Here is a 22,831-nt window from a genome sequence, read left to right as displayed (position 1 = left end):
CAGGGGCAGGTGACCAAGAATCAACCAATCACAGTGCTCATTTTGTTCAGTGAAAGGCTAGGTATATAACATTGGTGAATAAAAACCATGACTTCGTCACAGTTTTTATTCACTGATATTCACCTCACCTTCGGTGATTCATTGTCAAATAATGCCCAAGGGCTGATTACTAATGCCAAAATGGCACTTCTCAGTATTCAGTGACGTTTGTTTCGCTGCTAACTCTTAAATGTCGACGAATTGTTATCATTTGTCTCAAAATAAATATATTTTTGGATGGAATTTACAGCTTCAACAAAAACAACAACAACAACAATGTTTATTACATACCTTACTAGTTACAATGAAAAGTTTGTCCACCCAAATTTAGCAAAGCTAATCGAGTTGGCTGAAGCAAAGATTAATAGTTAATTAATATATTTACAATGACAGAGATTACGTGATTACGTGATTGCTGATTACTTCTTGCATTGATCCCTTCCTCTTTAATCAGCTATCACTATCACTTTTGCTCGGTCAATCAGATACATGTATGTCCAGAATAGAGCGTTTCACTCACGTGACCAGTAGCCATATTGGATTACTGAAACAAAAGAAAGTATTTGCATAAAAATAGAGATCAATTCCCGGAGGATTAATTTGGTACACCATCATGGCCGTCATTCCTTTTCTTTTTTTGGAACACCAACATGGCCGCCGTGACGTCATGTGAAAACGCCCTATTGCAAGTCATTAGATGCACGCAGATTTCAATAAGCGTCACAAAGTGTCCCATTGCTCTTCTTCCCAACTTCAACTCGCTCGTGTCTAACCTTTACCCTTTAATACCTTATTGTTGGAAATAAGAAGCAAAGGCTTAAACTTAAAGACACACTTCATGTTTTACAATGACTGCAAAATTATCGCGCGCTCATTGGCTAATTTTTATTGTCAATAAGCGGACAGACACATAAATTTATAATTTTTGCGATGTTGACGCGATATTGCTCGTGTGAGATTGAATAAAATTGAAGTTTCTCGTTTTTTTGTCTCACGTTCTTCTCGTGTTTTGACTTAACTTTCACCCCTCTGCCTTTTTGTTATTGTAAAAAACGAATTGATGTCAGTTTTTCATGCGTCTGTCCTGTTATTGACAATGAATTTCGTCATAACATTGTCAAAGTAGTCTGCGGGTCCACTCGGCTATCGCCTCTTGGATCCACAGCTACTTAGACAAAATGAAAAACTGACATCAATTTGTTAATTAGATGTCAAAATTGGGCGTGCATCTAATAACATACTTGCATTTCATTCTGTACATAATTGGCTTTTTTTTTAGATGCAGGCCTGGCAAAGGGAAGCAATTTAGTTTAATTCCCACCCTGGTCAGAGTTTTTCTCTGTCCTTGTGTGGGGCCATTTGCATTCGTAGGCCAAACGCTCACATGGTTCATATGGGATAGAAACTTAGCACTTCACATTACACTCTAATCAGTTTAATTTAGTTTACTTTTTTAGTTTGTTTGAAGTTTGTTGACGTCCTCCGCGGCCCCTACTCAGTGCAGTCACTTTGACTTTGTTTCACCAGAAAGTGTGCTATCTTGTTTAGGTTGGTTTCTCGTATTCTTCTGTTCTCTGGCCGTGGTCTGGTTACCTGGCTGTGGTCATCACACCAACTGAAAAAGCAGCATCCTGGGAAGGCATTGCACAAGGTCACGTTTCGCTGACTGTGGTGTCACCACCACAGGTATGTTACAACAAATGCAGAATTTGTCACATTCCTTACAAACAGGGGAGGGGGAACGGTTAATCCTGTCGTCTGAAAGGGTATAGTACCCGATGTTATTACGTTTGCCTTTCAAATTTAAACCCTGATACACGTTTAAAAATGCGAAATGGCACCCTTGCAATTATCCATTCCCAGAAGGAGGATACTTCTAAGGAAAGAATAGGCCTGTCGCCGGAAAGAGTATCGAAAGCTTTTTGCCTGGTACAGTGACGTTTCTTCGAAGCCCTCCGTTGACTCCCCATTTGTCCAGTCATGTTCGAATTTCATAACCTGGCTAATCCTAGAAGGAAGTGTTTTTAAGGTGGAAAGCGTCACCTTTTTGGGTAATCGAACCCAGTTGATTTTCAACCATTTGCTCCCTGTTCTATGCTCGTTTAGAATGGCTAATTATTAGTTGAGGTCTCATCTGTCTGCTGTGTTTCCATCATTTGGCAGTTAAACCAACGACAACGAATACATGGGCCTTCGCTTTTCTTTTGGTTTTTGTTTCGTTTACTTTGTCCACTCTTAACACGGGGGAAGTATCCTACAAGTGGATTGGGCAAAAGGGTCTTCAAACAAAGTTAGAGAATAAAGGATTTGATGTTGCACATTTATGGTCACGTTGTCTTCAAAACCTTTAATGGGGCTGTTTCACTTTCTTGTTAAAAGGACTACGAGAACTAAGTGTTCTATAATGCGATTAGTTTTCCTCGTTAAACCAATAATTTGCGGTGTTGCCCTAACCGCTCTCGTGCTTTAACTCCCTTATTGTTAAGGTTAGCTCAGTTTTACACCCATGTTGGCCAAAAAACTCTTCCCTCCAGAAAGTGCGTAACACTGTTGTACTGTTATCCTTAGACTGCTAGCTAGCAGTAGCGGCCCGGTTTAGTCACACAAGCAAGCCGAGGGGAGCGTGACTCGATTGACTTAGAAGGCACTACTAGTCGTCTTTCTTGTCCTCATTTTGGTTAACACTTTTTTTCTATCAATCCGCTTATGTGTTTTGATCTTTTTTCAATGCAGGATTCTGATATAGAGCCGCGGAAGTCCACCATCAAGCTTCCCGTTAGGGTCAAAGTCATTCCCACTCCACCTCGGAGGTTTGTGATTTATGAAAATAATAATAATAAATCATATTTAAGTAAAAATGTGGGCTTAGCTTCTGACCGAACAGGGAGTGGATTATTGTTGAATACCTGACGACTTGCCAGCACTATTAGGGGACTTACGCAAGGACGACGTCTTCGCCAAGGAGAACGTACTCTAAAAATATCATTTCCCGTTATTGTATTAATTTCGTTATAACCCCAAGTCGTTCGGAATGGAAAGTGTGTATCAACATTACAGGAATAAAATTGGCGTGAACGACGTAGTTGTTTGGGAAAAAAATTAAAATGTTCCGTCAGGTTCTCACGTCCTCTACATAACCTCAACTTTGGTCAGTAGCCCATTTCCGAGTTGCTGCATGCCTCAGTTTCAAAGCGAGTTCTGGTGCACAACCATTCAAATGGAAATGAGTTGCGTATTCTTATGCAAATCAAACTCATTTCCCTTACAATAGTTGAGCACCAAGACTCACTTCGAAACCGAGACAAACAGCAACTCGGAAGTGGACCATTCACGTCATTGTCAGGTCGAGGACGGCAAAGAAATGTACCAAAAATGCAAAACGCACGTGCAGGGCGTGCAGAGCTTTTGTTTTTGCTCATTGAACTCATTGTTTTGTGGCGTTTTCGTAGCCGTCGTCGTCGTCCTTGCGTAAGCTCCCTATCGTTTTCTTGTGGTGACATCGTTTTTGGAATTTAGGAACAAGATACAGCTGGACACACTGTAGAGATGTATTTTGTCGATGGTGACTTAGGGTGTACTCGGAAAAATCGCTTCCTTCGGCATTGGATCTTAATTGACTTTTCCTATTACTAGTTAGGATGCTCGAAAACTGAGCTTTAAAACACGAAACTCAAAAAAAGCAATGAAAAACTGGTGGCTTCAGGCCTTGTTTGTGATCGATTTTATTCTAATAACCCAAGGTGGCAATCAGCAAGAAGCGAAACCCTTCAGATACATTTCCCGGGAAACAAAAGTGACTGGGGATTTTAAAACAAGAACAAGAGAATGTTACAACATGTTACGGGCGCATTTATCTTTCTTGTTGCACAAATTATTACAACTTGCTTTGTATGTGCCCACGGTTGATTGACAATTCATCCTCACTTGCCAAAGGTATCACTCCTTTAAAAATTCGTCTTCGTGCTTAGAGTGGTTTTCAATTGTGTGGCGAAAGTAATTAGCGAATTGCTTTGGTTTTGCGTTACTTGACTCAGTGATTGGTTCAAAGTTCTCGCGCCATTTTTTCAACCAATCAGAAGTGAAACCAAAGCCAATCGTGGCTCGCGCGTGCACATTTTCCCGCGCTTTGTGTCGGCTTTGTGCGATTACTTCGATTTTTGATTGGTTTACTGGATTGTCTCCGTCCTTTTTGATTGGTAAAAGTAATTACTTTAATTTTGGTTTTACGACACTCGATTGAAACTCGCTCCTAGAGACTTCCGAGGGCTAGGCCATTAAACTATTTTTATGTAGGTAAGTTCGTGGATTTTCCTGTTTCTCAGGTCTTGGGAACGTCATTTGACTAAAATACCGTAACTTGGTTATTCTTTATTTTGTCAATGTAAAATCTGAAGCACGTAGTAGTTTATTCTCGGCTGTTTTCTTAATATGATGATTTTTTTCCTCAGCAAACGCTTGCTTTGGGATCAGTACCACAATCTTCGCTACCCATCAGGATATTTTCCACGAGACAATTTAAAAATGAGAAACGATCCATTGGATTGGTAAGCACATGAATGCTTTAAGACGAAAATATTCTCTCGCATCTATAACACAAGTTTCGCAGTGCGTTTCTTGTATAGAAGGCCGCCCCGTTTTAGACGTAGTACTACGTACAAGCCGAATCAAATTCGAATTTCTGCCGACCCAAGATAATTTGTGTTAAAGACTACATATATATGACTGTATTGAACTGCGAATTAAAACATTTTGAGCTTGAAGATCTTCGCAGTTTTGAACGTTACTTTAGCGTTAGGCCTAGTTTATACGTTACGCTAACGTCAAATTTAATTCAGACGAATTTAATTCCAATTAAATTCGTCCTTCCGTCGACGTTAATTGTACCATGGTTTTACGCGTCGAAATTAATGGGTCGAATTATGATCGAATTTATTTTTCCGCCAGAATGCAATATACCTGGTCAAAGGTAAAAATTAATACTGTACGGAAATAATGTATGCTTTTCATTCGACGCGACGCTGGTGCGACGGATAAACTGATGACGCGTTAAAGATATTTTATCTGTCTTCTTAAGACGGATAAAGCGTCTAGGACGAATTTAATTTAACAGACGAATTGAACTCGTTTTAGACGTCGCTTTATCGTCGAATTTATTTTAAAGTAGGAGCTGGAATTAAATTCGACGATAGCGCGACGTATAAACTAGGCCTTATATAGAGTAAAGGCCTGGCCAAACGCTCGCAACATTTCAACGAACATCTGACAACATTGTTGGGCTCAACATGTTGCGTACGTTTGGCCACCCTGTTGCGATATGTTGCGTGCGTTTGGCCAGTCCATTCAACACATGTCGCAAAATCATGCAACAATGTTGCGAGCGTTTGGCCAGGCCTTAAGGAAAGGCGAAGACGGAATTCAAACCTATGCTGTCTCTTAGACTTATTGTTGCTGTGCTAATGTAAAGTGAAGTGAAGTGAATTGTAATTAAGTGTGGCGTAGTGCTTTTTTTGCTTGGGTGTAAGGGTGTAGGGGTAAAGAGTGAGTATAAATTATTGTTAAAAAAAGAAAACAATGTAACATGCCATCTCCGGTACTGGTGCAGTGCTCTATCAGTTGAGCTGTTAAGACATTTTGTGAGTTCGTAATAAACTAATTTATGCATTTTTGAGACGCGCACGGCATCCGGAAGCGAGATTTGTTTCCTTTTAACTTGTCTTCACAAAACCACATTTACGTTACCAAGTATCGTCTCTCTATTTGAGATGATTAGTGTAAAATTTCTGGGAGACGCCACTGTCCTGGCATGCGAAATGTTCTCTTCCGGTTGCCGTCCGCGTCTCAAAAACGCCCGTGCTTAAGATCCTAATATTGTAGTGTATCTTCGACGCGGTGGTGTCGATGATTATCTCCTTCAATGCTCTTTTGTTCACAAGCTGGAATAAGCCTTTAAATAAACTGGTTCGCACGTGCAAAGTGCGCGCCTGATACATTTTGGTATTTTCTGTTATAGGAATGGCGATCATATTCACACTAACTTCAGAGATATGTATATGCATCTGAGAAATTCTGGCTATTTTGTTGAAGTCCTAGGCTCTCCTTTCACGTGTTTTGACGCTTCAAAATACAGTAAGTGATCTCTAATTTTATTAATTTCATGACGCATATATTACAGTCATCTGGTGGAACAGCGGACATGAACGGTTATCCCAGCGAAATGCATTCTCGTCCCCAGAGTTCGCTTTTCTTTTTGTTAGCGACAAGAGCACGGACTCTAGCCACACCCAAGGCGGGAAGTCCGTGGATCACCGACTTCCGGCTCTTCTGCGCATTCTGTGAAATTTGAAACAATAACGTTCGTCAACGGTTACAACGTTAGAGAGTTTAAGATCTGCAGCGACGACGTCGACGAAAACGCCACAAAACATTGATGTCGTTGATTAAAACAGCATAAATCGTGCTGCACGTAGGGCACGTGTTTTAGCTCGTATTTTTGCGGTTCTCTGCTTAACGACGACGTTAAATCACCAAATTTTAGGTTTTGACGACAACGTGAGCATGCAGCAGAGAATCTTTCATTCTCTATTTCCAGTCAGAAAGCGCTCGTACCGATTTGTTTTTAGGATTCTTCGCCCTAACCCTAACCCGAACCCTAACTCATATGACCAGCGAGACACAACCCCCAGTATCCGCAACCTTTTGAGTTCTTAGACCTAATGAGTGTAATTCAGAGCTAAAAAATGGCATCGACCGTTTCAAATGGCAACGACCGTTCTGAGAAATGGCACCAACCGTTTCAAATGGCAACGACCGTTTACGAAAGTCTGCGTTCAGTTTACTTCAATTTCACATTCTTCAGCTGAATCATTTCGTTCCATTTTTTCTAGGCACACTCCTTTTGGTTGACAGTGAAGAAGAATACTTTGCTGAGGAAATAACCAAATTGAAGGACGATGTGGAGAATAAAGGTCTATCAGTGATTGTAGTTGCAGACTGGTTTAATGTACCAGTTATGAGAAAGATTAAATTTTACGATGAAAACACGAGACAGTGGTGGATGCCTGATACTGGTGGAGTGAATATACCTGCTATTAACAGTCTTCTGTCCCACTGGAACATGGCTTTTAGCGATCAAGTGTACGAAGGGGAATTTGATATTGGAGAAAACAAAGGTAACTTTTTTTAAACTCGCCTTTCTTTCGTTGAGTGGATTTCGTGATTTATGGGCACGAGTGAAAGTTGAAAGTTTTCAAAATAGGCCTCTTTCGATATATTAAAAATCAGCTTACAAGAGAGGTTTAGAGGACAAAGACAAAGGAAAGTTGATGATATGCTATTATCTTTAACATTCATTGCATCTTGTTTCTATTTTTTTTTTGTCCTTCCTGCCTCACTATCAAGCTGAATATTGATATTTCGAAAATGGCCTTTTGCACGCGTTCCTCCCCCACGAGAGGAAGAACGCGCGACGAAGCCCTAAGAGTCTCTCCGTGGGAGGGTATACGCGAGTGCGATTTGAGAACTTTGAAAACATCTCGAGTGACCATAAGGGTGGTTACCATATTTTAAATAAAATGCTTTCGTAAATAGGTCCCTTGTTACGAACATTTTGTTCACGGCTTTTGAGAGAAAATTCGGGTTCGGACTGTTTGTTGAACCATTCAGCGTGTTTTGACAACAAAATCTCGTTGATTTTTCTTTTCAACCTTTTTTAAAGTGGCTAGGTCAGAAATTAAGCTTGTCTGTGACACAGGCTACCCATTATATGGGGCTCTAGTTTCCGGCTTAAAATCCCGTCGTGGCCATCAATAAGTGAGTCCAGAGTTTGCAAAACGTGCACACTTCGGTATAAAAGCAATCATGTAATAAACAAAGAAAGAAAGATATTTCTAATGCAAATTCTTGCAGCTATTTACCATAACAAAAAAGACAAGTATATCCTTGTTTTTATCCCGACGCGCACATTCGTTTTTTGAAACTCCGAACTGGCTTATTGATTCAAATTTCTGTGGTCCCGAATTAAACTCCTTCGCTCTTTGTAAATAGGCAACTAGAAGTCGTCTTGTGGTTGCGTTGCAGTGATGTTTGGTTTATTTAATGTTATCATCAAAACACGGCTCCGCGAGCTTCAAGCTTAAAATACTACGGTATAAAAAATTGAGGTTCCTTGAAAAATTCTTTTAAGGTGGTTATTGATTTTCTCTCCTCCCCTTTTTAGTGTTGTATTCATCCGGTACAAGCATAGCCTTGTTTCCATCTGACGGCGTGGTCATTAAACAAAAGCTTAATCATCAGGGAAACGAGGTTGTGACGGGAGAGACTAAGACCGAAGAAGACGTGGCAGTACTTGGGCTTTATCAGATCCCGGGCCCAGAAAGCGGCAGGATTGTTTTATACGGTGATTCCAATTGTCTCGATAATGCGCATATGGAAAAAGGTAATTGTTTAGTTATTAAAAGTCTCCGCGGGAATAGTAACCGAGGTCGTTGGTTCGATTCCCAGAGGAAACTCTCATTTCCATTTCAGTTGTCCCCTCATACTTTGGCAAGTAACCTGCACATCTTCTTTCTCAGTGTTACATTGCTTCATCGCCATCATCAGTGGAATGATGATTATCTCCCGTCATCGTTTTAAATTTCTGTGAGGCCGTCCTTTTGGATTTGATGACGCAGTATCCAAAATGGCGGCTCCCATGAGACACGCGAGGTATCGAAACCTTGCGCGATATTTTGGAAGAGGTTTGAATCAAATTGGTATGAAATTATCCCTATTCTATCCCCAGATTGTTTCTGGTTATTGGACTTGCTTCTTGATTTCACATCAAATCAGCTCATGTCTCCGGTCCTCAAAGACTTGAACCGCGGACCACCAAAGCCTCCTGAATCAGTTCCTGAGAGAATGGATGGTAAGCAGCGCATGGCGTCGTCTCACTGCTGGACGCCTGAGCCTCACAATTGAAATAAATGTATTGTAGTTATATGCACAAACTTTGTTCGAAATAGACAAGAAAACATCTTGTAGGTTTCCGCCACTTATTGTGCAATTTTCGATGTATCATGGGAGCCTGTTCAGACCGCAAACAGGTCGAAATTAAATGACGTGTCCCATGGTGTCCCCGTTAAGCACATGGACCCAAAATTCTCTGCATTGTTTCAACTCCGTGTGAGAAAAAACAGAAATGTATCTTCCACTGGAATCCTATATCTCGATTTTTTATGAATGATGTAACTGTATTCCGGCAGGGATTTCCAATGCCCTAGAATAGTTGGCATAACCTTATATAGCATAAAACAACTTGTGTGAGCGGGCAAGCAATGATATGGTACAGGAATCGTTAGGGAGCTTGATTGAGGACGACGACGACGACAGAGGTCTTCTTTATTTTGCGTTGGTACGAGAAAAGAGACCTCTGCCATCGGTCGAAACTCAATGTGTTGAGCATGCGCGGCAGTATGAACGGTGTGGATGTTTGGAGAGAATTTGATCATTTCATGTCGTCGTCAGGACGAGAATGGCAAGGAAATATATCAAAACATGAAACACCACGCGGGGCGTGCAAAGCTATTGTATTTGCTATTAAACCTACTGTTTTGTGGCTTTCTCTTAGCCGTCGTCGTCGTCGTCGTCGTCGTCGTCGTCGTCGTCGTCGTCGTCGTCTTTGCTTAAGCTCCCTATTAAAGGCGCGCCTTCGACCGACTGTGGAGGCGCGGTGGCCTCATGGTTAGAGTGCTCGACTCCGGATCGAGTGGGCCGGATTCGGGTACTGGCCGGGGGACATTGTGTTGTGTTCTTGGGCAAGACACTTTACTCTCACGGTGCCTCTCTCCACCCAGGTGTATAAATGGGTACCGGCGAAATGCTGGGGGTAACCCTGCGATGGACTAGCATCCCATCCAAGGGGGAGTAGAAATACTCCTAGTCGCTTCATGCTAATGAAACCGGAGATAAGCGCCGCCCTGATCATTGATGGGCCTTCTGGCTCGTAAGCATAGACCTCGACCGACAGGCTTTTCGACCGTTTGTTTTTGTTATGGAAAATACGCATTGCTTATCGTAGCGATCTGATTGGGTGAATTTTATCTTTGGCGGGATTTTCACATATGAAACGCAATGCCTCTAGGGAGAATGTGGGTCTTAAAGGCGACTGCCAAACGTGATTTTTTGTAGCTGCTTTTAGAGCAAGCAAATGGTTCTCCATAATGAGCTTACAAACGTTCTGGCATAAGGTATGATATGTCTTGTGTTATAGAACGTACTTTGACATTATCCCAACTAAATTTTACCTCTAAATCTTCACTCTAAATCTTCACATCTTATCTACGTTTCTCCTTTCATAACAATCATATTTTCACTACAATACCCATCTCGGTACACTGTGTGATATACTTTCCTGTTTATGACAATATTAACAATTTCAAGAGTGTTCATTTTGACGAGTGATAGAAGTTGAGGAAACTAAATCATTTTCAAGATTTATTTAGATACTTCATAAATGATCTTTCTCTCAGGAAATCGATTCGTATCCAAAGTTTTACTTATTCTCCATCATATAATAGTTTTAGTCAGGAGGTGCTCTTGAAAGAGGATGTCATTTCTGTCACATTCCATAGAATGCATATAATATATGTATTTGTATTGTTAGAATGGGTTTAGACTATCGGCTTTTTTGAAGACACGGACAACTCCTGTGCTGCTCTGTTTTCCAGATTGTCGCTTACACAAGACAAGAAATTCCAGATCTTTCTTTCTCATCTGATATCTTGTGTTCAATTCTTCTTCAGGCAATCATCTTCATAAGTACTCCAAAGTACTGGACCCAACCCAACTTGGGGCCATTGAAACAGTACCTTTGCCCGATTGCTCTGCCAAGGCGTGGAGTAAGCCAGAGCCCCTTAACATCACGGCCCCAGAGAACCTTCACAAGCAAAGATGGCTGCTTTCAGTAAATTTAGACCAGGTAGGTGTTAAAGTGAATTCGTTGGGTCGATTTTTGTGAGCCACCATAGTATGTATCCGTGTATACGCAATGCCATAATATTATGTATTAAGTATGAAGACGACAAGTTGAGTTGTATCTAAGGTGAAAAGTTCCGGCCGTCGAGTTAAGCTTCCAGTTCTTCAGGGTGACCTAACCTTGTTTACGACAGTCAGTGGAACAACCTATTGGAAAACTTGTGAGAGTGGGATACACTCGAGTAGCCGGGTGTTGTTTTCTTTTGCGCCCTAAGCAATTCTCAAGCTTTTCTCGTTCTTTCCTGTTTCCTGGCTGTATGTATTCATTACTCGGTGGTTCAATTGTGAGCCAGTTCTTCACTGGGTAACGCGTAGGACCAAGAGTGAATTAGATAAGAGTGTTCATCAATTTGTCCAGGATTGTAGCTTGCCATGGAGGCTAATGCAGGGAAATCTATTAAAGTATTTGCGTTTGAAAAGATTTCCCCGCAGTAGCCTCGATTGCAAGCTAGTCCCAGTCCAATACGAATATGGTCTTTTCACCCTTGGTAGTGTCGTAATGGTTGCCTTGCAATCTCTTCCACCCTTTCTAAAACATGTCGTTCATGCTCAAAATGCATTTTTGTTGGTTCTTTTCACATATTATTTAGTTACCTGTGATTGTACCGCGTCACGTACAGCGAGTTGCTCCCTACCCGGATGTAGCCGATTCAGACCCGGATGAACTTCCCGCCTCAAGTCACATTAGTGTCCTGTCTACCCTCCCCATGTCCCTTGTTTTCTTTACTGGTCTAGTTGTTATTTATTGCGCCGTGCTTTCGTGTCGAGCGCATCGTAAACCACGAACCAAGAAAGGAAAGAGCCCCAAGCAACCGAGATTGGCGATGCCAAGAACTAAACTTCCGTTCGTGTAATCAGATTGGACGTGAGAAATTATTACGATCAACTGTGTCCCCGGATTTCACTTCGAGCCATGAAGTGCTGTGAGGGACATCTTAGTGGTGGAGCCTCGATGTGAAGTCTATTAAGACAGAGACCCCGGGCCAGTTCTTCGAAGCAGAAATTCCAACAACGCTGGAGGCTTCACATGCACTTCATCAAGCAAGACTTAACGACATTTGTAGCTAGATGGATTCAGATAAACAAACAAAACAAAAAAAACGTCAGCGAGTGGTACAATCGTTCCATGTACACAAACTGAAAAGGAGGGCCAAGAAATGTCTAGCGGGGATTTACAAATTCCACAAACGGCTCCTGTTATTTGGAGGCTTCTAAAATTTTATTTTCCTCAGCGGTAGAAGAGTGATTGTTGATGCTGAATTTTATACGATAATGATTCGGAAAGATCGTTTCATGCGACAATAGACCCATTTCAGTAATTCCCAATCTGGAGGACAAAACAATGATTGTTCAAATGCAGAACAATTTATTGTTTTGTCTTCCAGATTGGGATTTAACTGAAAAGGGTGTATCGGACGGTAAAGAACCGGTAAAAAATGTAATTTATTTAAACGTTCTTGTTTACGTTTCGAGTGAGTAACATGGACTGTTGCCGGGGTACATGGACAGGACTTATTTTCCGTCTTCCCATGTGAGAGATACAGGTGTCTGACTGCCTGGTTTAAAGTGCTGCTGGGAAACTATATTTTTTTAATTCCGGAGAAGTCAATAGAGCGTTTTCACATGACGTCACGGCGGCCATGTTGGTGTTTCAAAACAAAGGAATGGCGGCCATGATGGTACCAAACAAATCCTCCGGGAATTAAACTCTATTTTTATGTAAATACTTTCTTTTGTTTCAGTAATTCAATATGGCTGCTGGTCACGTGAGTGAAAACGCTCAATTTCAGCACCATTAAACCAGAATTTCATTCCCACGATCGAAACGTTCATTCTCCTCACTAGTACCCTTGAGTTATTTGATGAGTAATCATGAGAATTTGGTGTTTTATCAAGGTAACACCTCGTAAGCTGGTAATAATCTTGATTCTTTATACCTGTCTGACTGACTGACGATGATGAAATTGTGAAGAGAATTTAGATATCGATCACTCTTGGGAGTCAAAGGGTTGTCTTGTTGCGATTTTGCCTCTAAAGGGCCGCAAGAGTTGTCTAAAAATTGGCATTCGCTTATCGCACACCCGAGACGGTGAGATGCATGGGCTATTCCTGAGATGACGTCACAAACTGTTTTGCAGTGCAAAGAGGTTTATAACGCCATTTCGTGGATCATGTTGGTGCATGCTTCGTACCATCTGAGCCCAGCGTGAGACGAACGACATTTTGTTTTGTTAAATTTTATAATACATCAAAACTTGAATATTAAAGTGAAAACTGGAGATTGTTTTTTTCAATGCGTGAATGGATTTATCTTGACCAAGAAAAATATTTTAGGTTTGGGGCACTTGAAGATTCGTCAAAGTGGGTTATGTCTTATGTTTGTATGATTATAAACAAAATGTGGGAAACTTTTCAAGAACAGGTGGTTGTTGTTGTTGTTATGCGCGAAAAACTGAAAAGGACCTATTATCATTTCTCCTCTCTTAGTTGGAGTAACACTTGACGGCAACCCTAGATTGTTATTTAAATACGTAAGAGACAAAGCTTAAAGCTTTAAAAAAAAAATGTTTGTTGAAAAGTTTCGACGACTTTTAGACGCAACTTCATATCATTGTAAAGTCAAAATTCAAAGTAACAACTGGAAATATGGAATACAATAAAACATTCTTTGGCTTGCATCTGACGTCATGGCAGCCATATTGGTGAACTGAACAGTAGCGATACACACTTTTACGTCACCTATCGTCATGCATTAATGTGCCAACCAGAGATCTATTGGCTGTCGAAACAAAGGATTCTTTTGTTTTGTGGTTGGCAAAATTTAAATAACCACAGAATTGTTTATAAACAGTGAAGTCTCCCATAACGAGAGAGTCTTTGGAATTTGGCGCTGTCATTATGCAAAACGCCCGCGACACTTTGCTTTTGTTTTGTCCCGGGATGGGGGGGGGGGGGGGAGGTACTTTAGGTATTTCTGGGGTGGGAATGTGCCGCTGGGACCCTGGAACCCTTAGCCTATACCAGAGCTACAATCCTAGACAAAACTGTTGGGAAGGTTAGTACTTTTGAAGTCTTCATTGCTTCTCTCCCCTCCCCCTCCTTCAATGTTGTGCAAAACTGAATGGTTTCAGTGGAAAATAGTTGACTTACCCTCCAACATTGAATAGGGGGGAGGGGGGCTATGTAAGAGAAAGTGAAACTATTTCTTTTGACCTTTAACAGAAGCAGGTTGAAATACAGCTCTGGTGTGGTTCATTTACATAACCTTCCCAACTACTTTTGTCTATGATTGTAGTTTAAGCTCGATTTTGCTACCCTATACTAGAGTAAACTCCCCAAATCATTCCTATCCTAGAGTAGCTGTTTTCCAGAAACTGAGGTCACTAGCACAGTCTAAAGCAAAGCCAAAACAAAACCTTGTACCACAATCGCTTCTCTCTTAAAAAAGATTTATGTATACTTGACAAGTTTTTTTTCCATCAAGTCCTAAATTTCAGGTTAACCTGCTTGTATAAAGAACCGCACGAGTGTTGCTTTTTGGGTGCAACAGCAAAAAAACTCGACTTCCTAAATAACCTACGGTACAACCGAAACAACAATGTATTTTATACACACACTTTAAAAGTTCTGTATTACAAAGGTGCAACGTTTTCATTTCAGATATTCAAAACAACTTCTATACACAAGCATAGAAGAACTTTGCTACAGGATAATTCTGGAAGTAAACTAGGTATTTAAAACAAAACGGATTTTCGATGATTTATGTCAAATAACATCGTCCTTTGTCTTTCAAAAACTGTGTACCTTTCACTTATTGTGGGATTTTTACACAAATATGCCGTGCTTGATCGAGATGTTTATAGCTATAAACATCTCGATCAAGCACGGCATATTTGTGTAAAAATCCCTCGTAAAGATCGGACGAAAGCGTTATTCAGTATTGTACGAAATAACCGTTCGTGTCTTCCCCGATCTCCTTGAGCCATCTGGCCATCCCTCACAACTGACATTTCCCATTTTATACAACTTATACGACGTACAGTCTACTTTAGACTTCAAATCTATTTCAACGAAACAAAGATTTTAAACAAGCTGAGAAGAGTCACAATAGGCGAGGCAAAGCGTTTAACCTGGATCGATGGCTTCACCTTGCAGTGTCCGATATCCACTAGACTAACGAGACAACTTCCCGAAAAATCGAAATTTTTCAAGTATTGAAATAGTAGTACCCAGCAAAACAATTGAAAGTTAACCGTCTTCAACGGGGTTTTTAGACCTAAATACTGTAGATCAGCGCGGCATAGCTTAGAAACGCTATTTCTTCCTGAACTAAAGCTGTAATTCTGTCTGTTTTCATTCTTTTTAGAGCGGTAAGCTTGTCAATAAAATTAACATGAGATATTGCGTCGTGTAATTGTTACGAAATGTCCAATGTCAGTTTGATGGATGGAAAATTAGTGTTGACCGGACATCTGCACTCGACGATGACTGCTGTGGGGTCACTACTGTTCTTGCAATGAATTAGTTGCCGGTCCCCGGGCCCCTTCGTTTTTCCCCTATATTTGCAAAGACTTCTCGGATCACCATGGGGTAAACAAACGAGTCGATTGCGTTGCTCGAGTTAAAATACGCGATTAGAAACATTCAGTAAGAAGTATTTGTAGGATTTAAACTCGAGTTAAATTGGGAGATTAGAAACGTTCACTAAGAGGTATTTGTAGGATTTCAAGAAATATAAATCGTTGAGTTTAAGAAGTAGTCATAGATGGTGGCGATCACCATGCAGTGAGTGTATGGATGCGACAATGACCGTCGATATTCAGAGCGACAGAACAAACTTGTACTGTCTTGAGGTTTTACTCTTATCGAACCAACAAAGAAATGACGGCATGGGAGAAACAGCTTCAAAGAACAAACTTCAAGGCCAACAAGAGCACTAAAGTTTACTCTAATCACGGAGGGTGACGTAAAGTGCAGGTTGCAGGTCATTGTTTCATATAACTGAAACAACCCAAACCTTACAAAAATGCTAGCCTTAGGCTAACATTGTTTTTTAGGCCTAATGTTAGCATTAGTAAAGTTTTAGGTTGTTTCAGCTTTGGTGCCTTTTGGTACCGTTTTAATACTTGCGAGAAGCCCATTTTGTATATGAAAGGTTATCCAGACGAGGGCAATGATGTAAAGGCTAGAGAAAACATCGACACGAAAGGAAAACGAAAGCAACATTCAACTGAAGCCAGATTCCAAGCCTTCAGTGAAGCAATGCCGTGATAGCTATCTGGAGGAAGAGTCGGATTCAAAGTGCTTCTCGTCCTCGCTCAATTCCGAGTTAAGTATTCCACTTTCAGTCGAGGATGATTTCACATAGACAGTCTTAATTTTATTTTCAGTCAGTGTGTATTGTGTTCCACGCCATTAGCATTAGATCGGTTTGAAGAAGGGAATGGTTTCTGATCGGGTTTGATTTTCGTTTCAAAAACTTTTCGTTAGTTCCAGTTGAAGATGGTTTCATTTCCGTTTTCATGGTTGTCGCATTTTCAGAATAATCCTTTACAGATATGTTCTTGATCACAAGTAGCTGATGGTTGGAAGTCAGATCTAAACGCGGGTTGCCGAATTCCAGGAGAATTTAGTGAATCAACCCTATTGACGCTCGGAAGAAGTGGTTTTTGTTTTTTCAGGAAGAGTTTGCTGTATCGCTGCAAGCAGCCGGTCGGTTTAAATCGGTTTTCTGTATACATTGAGCATTATTCAGTGTTTACACTCTTTCCGAGCTTTGCTTTAACCGGCAAACGATTTCACATTGTTCCCTTTGTCTGGATAACTTGACCTTTCACGTACAAAGTAGGCTTTTCACAAGTATCACAACGGTACCCAACGGCGAAATGATGAGAGCCAACTTTAGTGCTCAAGGTGACCTTGAAGTTTGTTCTTTGCAGTTGTTTCTCTCAAGCTGCCATTTCAAGTCTTAAGTTTTGTTGGATCGCGGAGAGTAAAATCTCAAGACATTACTACAGTAGTTTGATCTGTCGCTGTGAATATCGACTGTCATTGTTGCATCCATACACTGCACACCCTCGAATGAGGGTTTGTTTGCCCCTTGGAGATCCCAGACGTCTTTGCAAATGTAGAGGAAAACAAAGCAGCCTGGGGACCGGCAACTCATTCATTCCTTCATCAAAAGCAAACTGACTGGCCATTCGTTCAACGTCTGCAACAGATGTTCAGGTTCGCGTGACCCGGGTTGGTCGAGGTTGCAACCTTGTAGCAGCAGTGGATTCTATTTCCGTTAGCTCTTCTTTGGGGATAGTTAGTATTCCCTGCTCCGTTATTGACATGTTCGTGTGCGAGATGATGTCAGAGAATGGGAATTCATGTATGTCTGACAACGATGGCTTGTACTTCCCGCGTACGACGCTGTCGTCTCTAGTGACTTCGCTGTGAACATGGAAATAACAAATGATGGACTGCTTCTTGGAATCGTCGTAATTAACTGGTCTCTTATAATCAACACGACCATGATTACCATTCAAAACCATACCCAGGACAAATGCCATTTCTCGCGATCAAGTACAGCATAGTCGTTGAAAAGACAAACTGAATTGTCACTAGATGCTGATGAATGAAATCAATGACTAATCAATGACTAATCGATGCAATCAATGCTGACTAATCGATCATCGGCAGTAATCAGGGACTAATCAACTGATTACCTATTTATTACCATTGAATACTCATGGATTTTATCGATGTCATTGTAGTCATCGATTAGTTATGTCTGGATTTATATATGTGCCGTATGTATTCGTATTAGGGACCTTAAGCAAGGACGACGACGACGGCTGCGAGAACGTTGCCTAAAAATATTATTTCCCGTTACTGTAATAATTTTACGATTACTCCATGTCGTTCGGCTTGGAAAGTGTGAATGCGCAATCCAAGAATAAAATTGATGAGAACGGTGTGGATATTCAGAGAGAAAATTGAAAATTGATCGTCATGTGCTCTCGTCCTCCACATGACCTCAAATTTGATCATTTCACGTCGTAGTCAAGACGAGAACGGCAAAGAAATGTATCAAAATGTAAAACGCACGAGCAGGGCGTGCCAAGCTATTGTTTTTACCAACTGAATATGCAAATTTGTTGCGTTCTCGTAGCCATCGTCGTCGTCCTTGCTTAAGGTCCCTATTTATTCGATAAGACGCCGTAGATGCGGCTTTAATTCGAATAGTATACTCAAACTCAAAAAGCGAAAACAGTATTAATCTAGTTTCAAAAAAAAAAAAAAAAGAAATTAACAGCCAGCAGGCTCCGACACCAGTATGGCATCCGGTTGGACCCAGGGTTCTGGGTCACACAAAAAAGAAAATACTATCTGCAATTAGCGGACGAAATTCCCGAACGAAATTCGGGCATGAAATACGGACATTAAACCCCGGCAATATTCAATTTTGTTTTTCTTTCAAGCCCTCGCAAATAGCTGATGAGAGCAGTTAATTAATACTTTAAAGAAGCAAGTAATCTCACCAAAGAGTTCCGGTTTGCACTACCCGCGATTGCAACTTCCATATTAAAATTGTTTTACATCTTCATTATAGCTTTGGAAAAGCCATCACTGTGTGTATTCGTTATAAATTTTTCTGGTCATAATTCGAAATTCTGATGATAATTATTTACATGCGATCATAAAAAAAAAACACTTACCTTCTTTCTCAAAGTCACCAAAAAAAAACAGTCCATCTCCTTCGTAGTAACAAAACCGTCCATCTTCTTTCTTGCAGTCACAAAGAACAGTCCTAAGTGAGTCCTAATTTTGGATACGGCTTTTCGATTTTCAACCCCGTATCCTGGTCGCGTCGCTGGCCGGGGTCGCTGGTTACATGCTGAGCAATGCCAAGCACGTACGCACGCATTATCGAGACAATAAATTGCTTAATTTTAACCAGTGTAACCAGTTCATAACATTCAGTAGCGTTTTATGATAGTCATCTATCAACGCTGTTTAGGCTGAGTCGTGAAAATTTAGACCTGACGATTCCATTTTTTTATATTTTTGAGTAGCAATTCCTGGTTTTCTTGGTCTAGATAAAATATTCAACCAACTGGTCAGTTTCGTGAAAAATTATACCCTATTCTAGACCCAAACGCTCTGATTTACATACCCTATGCTAGAGTAAACTTCTTAAAAACCCTACCCTTCACAGCAGCACATACCTTTTTGGCGCCCATATATGGCAGTACCACCCCCCCCCCCCCCCCCAAACCGGGTGTTTTGTACGCCAACATGGTGAGTCATGCCAATGATATGAAAATAAAACTGAGGAAGTCTTGAAGAATTGTATCTTTTTTAAAAGCTTTGTCTTTAATGTATTTTAATAATGTTCTAGCGGTTTATTTGCGATCAAGTGTTACTCAACATCTCTCCTTCCTTATTTTAAGGTTCCAGTGGGTGCGTGCTTTCTTGATATCATCAACATAATCACGATCCTACCTTAATTTTCTTTTTCTCGATCAGAAACACTTCGGGAGGGATAATGTTTATATACTTTCTTAAATTGCTTACTTTTCTTTAACTATTTGAAATGATTATTTCGTGTTTTAACCAATCCGATCAAAGCAGCACGTTGGCCTCTCTTCGTCTAAATGTAATGACCTAATTTATATGCAAATTGTTCTCAGGCTCTGTTTGAGTCAGGCCACCGAATGAGGTGAATCAAAGTTAGGACGTACGGTCTTTTACGTTCATCAATTTCTTACGTGACTTTCTTGTTTAAAATGCCGCCACTTGCCATCAGATGAACCTCTCGATTTGGATGCGACTCAAATTCGTTAAGGGAATAAAAAAAATGCGAAAAGGATTTCCGAACTTCCGCTACTTAAAAAGTCATTAGAAGAAACAAAGTAATTTCCAGCGTTTTCATTGACTAAAAAGTGTTTATCACGCAAACCAGCAAACAGATGAAAGAATTAGTTGTATCAGTTAAGAGTAGTCAGATCAGATTTTTGTTGAAGAGCAACATTCAGTCTTGAAGGAAAACTTTGTCAGTGCTATGTTAATTTTGTGTTTACTTAAGGTCTCAAAAGAATGAACGTTTTTTACGCTGACAAGTTGAGCCAAAGTTACATAGAAACGGATAAACAAAAAAGACAACTTTAACAGCCGTAAGAGATTCGCAAACTCCGTTTTAGATCACGTATATCACAACTCTGTGGTTTGATGCTGTACCCGTTTGCGATATAAGAAGATGTTTTCTAGAGGTGCGATATTCTTGGCCGTATTATTATTCACTTTGCAAGGTTAGTCCATCAATTACCTTGACTGTTTAAGGGAATATGACCTGTTTGTTTTGAGCGCCATGCATCAAACTTCGGTGAAGAAACTTGTAGCCGGTTGTGCTCATAAATGCTTGTAGCATTAGTTTGGCGTCTTTTAAGTTTGTGACACGTACAAACTAAATTCGTGTCTACGTTCTCGATTCCTTGCCTAATGCCGCGACACTCGATCAAAGAGCTTGGATGGGTGCCAGAAAGCAATGATGTTCTCTAACACTTGACCTAGTTTTGTTGAAACGAAAAGAAGCACGTTTTACCTTAGTCCGAATGACTTCCCGAAATTTCCTAATAAGAATACGTCGATTGAAAATTTGAAGTAGCACCGGCTCAGCCCGAAAAGTTTACATTAAATGAATTTAGAATTAATAAAATTCCATGCATTAGAACTGTGAAATGCCTTGGAATGCCTTGAAATGAAAATTAGAAAGGTCAAAGCAGGTACATAACAAACTTAAACAATTGCAAGCAAGTTTCAAGCTTCTAATTTTCATTTCATGTCCCATGATTCCATCTCTAATGTTATAACTAGTAGAGCAGTCAGTTACATCAAGAGAATTTGTTGAGAGCAGCTATCACTGGTAAAGCAGTTTACATTAAGATAATTAGAACATATCTGTTGAGAGATGCAATTTCCTTAGAAAGCAATTTAAACTGACATCGATAGTCACTTCGCGATTTTTCCACCTGTTTTTTAATTGAGTGTCTCAAACCAGTTTGAACAATTTGGAGGGAATGTCTTATTACAAAAATTACGGTAACACAATTTCACGTGACTGCAAACTTCTGGTACGAAATGAAACCAATGACTACTTAACAAGATGGCACTCATCGATGTGGCGCAATCGGTTACAATGGCAGCAAAAGAGCCATGTAAAAACGGCTTTTATTTTGCCTTTGAACACGTCTCAGAAACGAACTCGGTAATCCCCATTTTTGTTGCTGGAAAGTGATTAGAAAGCTAAAAGAAAACTCTGGAGCACCTTAAATTTTACCGATTCTGAAGGTGGCTCTGAATCCGCTCCAGCTTTTTTTTAACTCGCATAGACTTTTATCTTAGCTTGTTGATAACCACCCTGCTAGCAGAGCCTTTTTTTTGCTTGCTCGATTTTGGAGTTCTCGAGAAAGGCTCTGCATGAATCGAGTAAGATCTTTATTGAATATGCGCTGCATGTTGCCAGGATACAGTCTCGAGCCCAAGCCTAATATGCCAGATCTCGCCGCCATCTTGGTTTTTCATGGTACAGCGGGCTCAATTATAACCATCGGTTTTGTCACTGAAGGTACGCTTGCACTGGAATAACCGGTTTGACGAGAGAAAACAAGATTGACTAGTCCAGAAGCTCGGGCTGCGGCGGCTTCAAAGAGTTGACGCGATTCGGGCAGAGCCTACTTTTCTCCTCCTCAGTAAAGAAAAAGACAAAAGGAGGCTCTGCTCGCAGAGTGGTTGATAACTTTCCAGCAGTGAACATTAGGGACCACCGAGTTCGTTTTTGAGATATGCATTTAAATACAAAAGCAGATGGTGTTTTCAGACGACTTTTTTGTTGCCATGGTAACTTATTACGTCTGTCAATGAGTGCAACATCAACTTCATCTTCAATTATTGGTGGTATCTCAGATGGTACCATAACTTTGCCGTTGGGTAGATTCAATCGGGCTTCCAAATACTACAGTTTGTGGAAAGTGCTGAAACTGGTTGGAGCCTCCTGGATTGAAACGCGGTGTGAGAATGACGTAAATTTTTGGTTAAGGATTGAACTGGAAAGTTTCCAAACGTTCTGTACTAATACTGTAAAATGTAGGAAACCGTGAACTTGGCGAAGAACGTCCTGAGCCAGATATTTCTTTGATGTGAGTGTTGCGTAACCGGCCTCGTTGCAGTCGCTGTTATATTTGCTAAAAGATTCCTTCATTTTTCCCCCTTTTTCAATTGACATTGACTGATGACAATGATCTCGCATCGCTTTGTAGTTTACCATTGTTTTTAAATTGTGAAATATATGTCGCAACTTTATCGAGAGCCACAATGTAGAATGTACACACCTTTCTCATTCTCCGGTTATTAGCCAAAATTGCGAGAGCATCCTCACTCTTAAATTAAGGTTTTCGGGAGAATACGGAATACTTTACTCCCCAAATTACCGTTTACTTGGAAAGTGTTTTCGAAAGCCGTCAGTTTCGCAGATGTGACTTTTAAAAAGTTGTGAATCGTGTGTTAATTGTCCATATTTTATAAAAGGAAGCATTTTCGGAATCTAAATTAATAATAAATCAACTCATAATAATGGCAATAGTTCTCTCTCTAGATCTCTGGCCGACCCATTCAGGGTTCGGAAGACCCATTGATAGACGACGACTTATGAAGCCCGCCGCTCTGCACTAGCAAAAAAGTCTCGCACGGCACTCCGAAACTCCCGGTACCCTACCTATGTTTTTCGAAATTCGGG

At 40.6% G+C, this 22,831-nt stretch overlaps 2 protein-coding genes across 3 annotated transcripts in view; both read left to right on the top strand.

Moving 5' to 3' along the window:
• Positions 1–13,328, top strand: part of LOC137986840 (membrane-bound transcription factor site-1 protease-like) — a 38,955-nt gene extending 25,627 nt beyond the window's left edge. Inside the window, exons 20-28 of the mRNA XM_068833675.1 lie at positions 1,588–1,725; positions 2,773–2,849; positions 4,488–4,583; positions 6,050–6,165; positions 6,924–7,208; positions 8,255–8,473; positions 8,819–8,941; positions 10,818–10,993; positions 11,640–13,328. Of these exons, the coding sequence (XP_068689776.1) occupies positions 1,588–1,725; positions 2,773–2,849; positions 4,488–4,583; positions 6,050–6,165; positions 6,924–7,208; positions 8,255–8,473; positions 8,819–8,941; positions 10,818–10,993; positions 11,640–11,903 (1,494 nt within the window). The 3' untranslated portion in view covers positions 11,904–13,328. The remainder of the gene's footprint in view (positions 1–1,587; positions 1,726–2,772; positions 2,850–4,487; positions 4,584–6,049; positions 6,166–6,923; positions 7,209–8,254; positions 8,474–8,818; positions 8,942–10,817; positions 10,994–11,639) is intronic.
• A 6,845-nt stretch (positions 13,329–20,173) lies between these two features.
• Positions 20,174–22,831, top strand: part of LOC137986567 (uncharacterized) — a 40,236-nt gene continuing 37,578 nt past the window's right edge. The window contains exon 1 of one of the 2 annotated variants that reach the window (XM_068833617.1): positions 20,174–20,348. Coding sequence is in view for 1 of the 2 variants with exons in the window: in XM_068833666.1 (XP_068689767.1) it covers positions 20,297–20,348 (52 nt within the window). In the remaining variant the exon portion in view is untranslated. The remainder of the gene's footprint in view (positions 20,349–22,831) is intronic. The other variant, XM_068833666.1, reaches the window with a different exon arrangement.

The sequence above is a fragment of the Montipora foliosa genome, chromosome 1 (genome assembly GCF_036669935.1).
Source record: "Montipora foliosa isolate CH-2021 chromosome 1, ASM3666993v2, whole genome shotgun sequence".
Taxonomy (NCBI): Eukaryota; Metazoa; Cnidaria; class Anthozoa; order Scleractinia; family Acroporidae; genus Montipora; species Montipora foliosa.
Note: the sequence above shows the minus strand (reverse complement) of the source record. Positions and strands in the feature narration are given on the sequence as shown.